At 52.7% G+C, this 5,356-nt stretch overlaps 1 protein-coding gene across 1 annotated transcript; it reads left to right on the top strand.

Annotated features, from left to right (window-relative positions):
• Positions 1-3,019: 3,019 nt before the first annotated feature.
• LOC104514457 (carboxypeptidase N subunit 2-like) lies at positions 3,020-4,951 on the top strand (the record flags this gene model as incomplete). The annotated part of the gene is made up of 2 exons (XM_010158145.1): positions 3,020-4,187; positions 4,395-4,951. Coding segments are annotated over exons 1-2 (1,725 nt in total), but the record flags the coding sequence as incomplete, so codon positions are not given.
• Between the last annotated feature and the right edge of the window lie 405 nt (positions 4,952-5,356).

The following is a 5,356-nucleotide window of genomic DNA, read 5'->3' as shown; positions in this document are numbered from 1 at the left end:
TGGCACCGCCGCGGGCTGCGAGGCTGGTGTCACCCCCTGGGAGCTTGTCCCCTCCTGCACCCCGGCTCCTGCCACCCGGCAGCCCCTGGGGCAGCCTGGCACCAGCGGGGACCTGGGCACGTGCACCTTGGAAAGGGGTAAGGCTGTTGAGAATGTGCAGCAATCCGGGTGTTTTTAAATCTGCCAGGAAAGGTGTGCGACGGATGAACGCACGGACTCTGACAGAGGGTCAGCCAGAGACCTTTCATTGCTCCAATACACTTGCTTATATACACTTCGCACAGATACACGCGCCATAAACAAAAGCCTAATTGGTTAGTATACGCTGTCCACGCGCCCTGCTAATTAGCATGATTGGTTAATTCTTTTCTGCTAACTTCCTTGCTTACTTTCAGGCGGTACGGTTCTCATTCTTGCCTTACCCTACGTCGGCTTTTTTTTTTTCTTCTTTATCTTGTTTTACTTGCTTCAGAGGTACAGGCTCCTATCTTGAAGGTCAAACCCTGAGAAATCATCGAAACCTGTGTCTCTCCATCCTCCTACAAAGGTATAATGAAGCCCAACAAGCACAAGCTGAGCCTTAATTAGAGCAGGTGAAAACTGAAGAAGAAATGTTTAAATGCAGTTAGTGCAATTATCTGTTGGGAAGTGATGGGTGCCTTGTTGTTTTAAGTCTTTGCATCAAACAGGGTGTTTCTTCCTACAAGATGCCCTGCACCAGCCAGGAGCCCTGGGTGTCGCTGCAGGAGGGTCTTTAGCTTGTGCTAGGGTGGAGGGGAGCACGCTGCTCAGCCCCAGCCCTATGGCCGGCAAGATACGGAGCTGTGGGGTTGAGCCCTGAGACTGGGTGTCAGCATATCTGTTTGGCCATAAATGTTATCCCTGTTATAAGCTTAATCAAATGGCTTCAGAGCAGCACCTTTAGCTACATAAGCCAATTCCTGAGGAAGGAAACATCTGGATATTTTCAATAGGAAAAGCTTTAAATAGGAAAAGTTCTCTCTGTTCTGTTGGTGGGGGTGGTGCCTGTGAAGCTAGTGGGTTACGCTGGTGAAGATATGGGACTGCAGAGGCCATTGGCTACAAAACAGCCTGGGCTGGAGCTCTTCAGATTTCCCTGGATGTGACTAGTCAAGTGGTGCGAGCAGATAACGCCTGGGGAGTACGTGCCTGCATCCTCTCCAAAGGGGTTCCGTGACGGCCGCCCACACTGGGGTCGCAGCTCTGCTGCCTGCTCCCCAGCTGTCCCTTATCTCCCCACCCAGACCTGTGCCCTGACCTCACGTGAAGCCAAGCCCTGTGCCTGGGCTGAGGATAAAGAGCCGGACAGGTGATGGGACCCCACTGTGGTGGCCTCACTCCTCGCCCAGCACAGCTGGCTCCGGTGGCTGGACTCGTTCACAAGTGCTCCGCCAAGTAAGTGGTTCAAAATGCCTTTTTTGCTCTTTAAAATGTGCAGCGAGGGGTAGCTCTGGGGGCTGTTGATCGTTTCCTTGCAGCAAGGAGCAGGAGAGGCTGAGGTGTCATGAGCTGGGGCCATCCCTCCACGTCCCTGTGCCGCTGGAGGGTGGGACCGCACTGAGGTCCACTGTGGCCAGACAGGGTGAAGGAGGGTTTGAAAGATCTTTGCACTTCAAAACTGTTTGTTTTCATCCCCATGTGCTCGGTGCAACCTTTCCCATCTGTGCATTTGACCCATTGCACTGCCCTTGCTGCTGAAGTGAAGCACCCACCCCCCTGGCTCTCACTTCTGAGTCTCCCTGGGGAGAGGATGGGCAGGGATCAGCAGTGTTTTCTGCCTGGGGGAACCCTGCGGGGCAGCTGGCATGTACCTCACCTCCCACCAGCTTCTCTTCAAACCCAGTGGCTCCCAGCCTTCTGTATTTGCTGACCTCTTGAGATTTTTCAGAAAATAACTTCTCATAGCAAATTTACTCTCCCAGCAGTTGGGGTTTTTTTTTGCATGGTCAGCTTTGACGGACACCCAAGAAGCAACCCTTTCCCCTGCTCCCACCCAGGGCTGTGAATCACATGCTGGAAACTATTGTCCTGGTACGATGCTCAGGGCTGTTAAACTCTAGCTAATGTGTTAGCTGGGTGTTTCCAGAGGACTCGATGGAAGTGCTGGGCCTTACGTGGCTGCTGGTGGATGTGTCAGGGACTTCACCTCCTAACTGCAGGTTGCAGCACTTAAATGTTAGGTGTTAAACAGTTAATCTGTGAACATCTCATAGTCTTTTAATGAGCCTCACCCTAAAGCTTGGCTGCTGCTTGTAAGTCAACCTTTTCTATCTGACAAAGCTGCATAACCAAGGCCAAAATATGATGTGATCAGCAAGAATCCCAGGAAGGAGATGTTTAGAAGCAATGTTTTAAACAACCTCCTGAACTGAGAGAAATACAGATGAAACAGCAAGTCCATCCAGCACAGTGTGGAAATTCTGAACAAATAAGGTCACCTGGTCTTGGCTGGCTCCTGGGACCCTTGCTGATCCCTCATTAGCAGGCACAGGGCTGATTGCTTCTGTTGTTGCATGAATGGGCTACTGCCCTGCTGAGTAACTGGACCCACTGGGGCAGCACTAATGGGAAGCAGCACTTTGCCTTCTTCAGCCAGATGGATGCCAAGCCTACAGCCCAAATGTGGGAGAAGGGGGGCTAGAGAACAGAATGTCCAGCCCTTGTCCCTCCTCACCTCAGTACCAAGCCGTGAGCTGGCTCTCTCTCCCTTCCTCTCCATCCCTCGGTATCAATGGCAGCGAACTCTTGTAACTGCAGCCTGTGTTGGCTTGTACAGTCTGTCTCATAAAATGAGTTATCTGAACAGGAGAGTCCTGAGGGCTGAATTAAGCCTGGTGCCACAGTTTGTGAACTGTGGACAGGTATTTTTTGTTCTTCATAACTGATTTTTGAAACCCTTTTTTTCAGGACAATGTACGAGCATTTCCTTTTCCTTTTCTTCCTTTCCTTCCATCCCCATAAATGCCAGGATCAAAGCCTGGGTGAAGATCCATATGAAATGCCCAAAGACTACCAGGAGGTCTACAGAGGGACAAAAAATGACATCAAAGAGATCCCAAAGATTGCAAAGCCCTTTATTTCTGAGATGATCTTTGTGCAAACCAGCATCACGGTTATAAGGAAAGGTTCCTTCAGGTACATGCCCAACCTGATCAAGATTTTGTTTATTGGCAACAAGATCAAGACAGTTGAACCTGGAGCCTTTGATAGTTTGGAGAAGCTGAGGGACTTGGAGATTTCTGGTGCCTCATTAGAAGAACTAGCTGTGGGCACTTTCCAAAACCTTCCAAGCTTGCAGAGGCTGGAGCTGAAAGACAGCCACCTCAGACATATCCCCAAAGGGCTGTTTGATGGGCTAGAGAATTTGGAAGAGCTCTCCCTGCACATCAATGCCATCCCTTCTCTTCCAGAAGGTGTTTTTGATTCTCTCATCAATTTAACATTTCTGGACCTGTCTAGAAACAGGATCACAGCTCTTCCTGGGGATGTCTTTAGCAAACTCCCCCATCTGCAAGTCCTCCGATTGTATGAGAATGAGCTGCAGGACCTCCCAGAGGGGCTGCTAGATGGTCAGCCGGGGCTGGTGGAGCTCAGTCTCCAGAGGAACATGCTCAGAGCACTGCCACCCACACTCCTGAGGAGCCTGCCTCACCTGGAGAAACTCCTCTTGGACAACAACCTCATTGGGGCTCTCCCACTCCAGGGATTTTTTGGTTTAAACAAATTGAAGTTGCTGACTCTGGATTCAAACCACATTACGGAGCTCCCCTGCTGCCTTTTTGACACCATGCCACACCTGCGGGAGCTGGACCTGGGCAGAAACAGTTTGGCTACACTTCCAGACAGCATCTTTGTCAACCTCACATCTCTCAGCAAACTGACCTTGTCCCACAACCAGCTAGCAGCCCTACCAAGAGGAGCCTTCACGGGGCTCAGCAAGCTCTCAGACCTCCAGCTAGACACAAATCAGCTCTCTGCTCTGGACGATGAGGTCTTTGCTTCTCTCCCAAATCTGAAAACCCTCAACCTTCGGAAGAACCAGCTGGAGAGTGTCCCCCAAGGGCTCCTGGAACCCCTGACAAAGCTCAGTTCAGTGTATCTGGGTGGGAACCCATGGAGATGTGACTGCAACCTCTGCTACCTGTACAGCTGGATTCTGAGCAACAGTGAGAAGGTTAAATTGTCCACCCAAGTGTCATGCAAGAGTCCACCCCACCTGGCAGGGCAAACAGTGACATCGCTGAGGGGCGACCACTTAATTTGCCCAGCTACTCCTCTTGTTTCAGCTTCCTTTACCCCATCTCTGCCATTTACCTCCTCATCACCACAAGGGATGTCAACCTTGCTGTCACCTGGTACCTTGCCCACTGCAGCACCGACCACACTGTCATTGGCAGACTTTCCCATCATGGCACTGCCAACCATGCTGCCGCCTATGACTACCTCGGCCATGTTGCCAACCATGCTAGCGGAGGCTTTTGTCACTGGTCCATCACCAACCATGCCATCTAAGGCCCTCATCACCACTCCATCACCAACAGTGCTGCGCAAGACCTCCATCACCACCCCATCACCAATTGTGCTGCCCAAGACCTCCATTATCACCCCAACATCAACCATGCTGCCCAAGGCTTCCATCAACACACCATCAGCAACCATGCTGCCTGAGGCCTCCACTGCCACCCTATCATCAACTGTGCTGCCAAAGGCGTCCATCACCACACCATCATCAACTGTGCTGCCCAAGGCTTCCATCACCACACCATCATCAATCGTGCTGCCTGAGACCTCCATCGCCACCCTGTCACCAGCTGTGCTGCCAAAGGCCCCCATCACCACACTATCACCAGCTATGCTGCCCAAGACCTCCACCAAGACACCAACAGTGCCACAGGAGGCCTTCATCAGCCTGTATGCAACTCCAGCCATCGTAAGCCTAGATCCTTCTGGGGCCAGCAGCCCAGAGCCTGCTCCGCTTTAGCTTCTGCCCCCCCACCGGTGCCAACCAGTACACCGGCAGCCACCACCAAGCGAGTGCCTCCTGCTCTTCTGGCACCCACGGAGAGGCCAGGCGCTGTCCTGTGGGGGACACCCAGCATCTCCCTTGTCTCAGGCCCCCCTACGGCACTCTGGCCGCCCTACAGGACTGATGCACCAGGCATGGTCCCGCTGGCCTCGCACTCCCCATCCCACCATGCTCCTGCACCAGGCAGGGAGCGGGACCGTGCCACTGCATGGAGCTTGTCCGCGGTCGGCACCCAGTCGGTTCCCACTGTCCCCCAACATGTTCCCATCCCTGCAGGCACCATCCCACCCCTGATGCCTCCTGCTCCCC

This window comes from Eurypyga helias, unplaced genomic scaffold (assembly GCF_000690775.1).
Source record: "Eurypyga helias isolate BGI_N326 unplaced genomic scaffold, ASM69077v1 scaffold41418, whole genome shotgun sequence".
NCBI lineage: Eukaryota > Metazoa > Chordata > Aves > Eurypygiformes > Eurypygidae > Eurypyga > Eurypyga helias.
The sequence above is the reverse complement of the archived record's forward strand: the minus strand, read 5'-3'. Positions and strand labels throughout refer to the sequence as shown.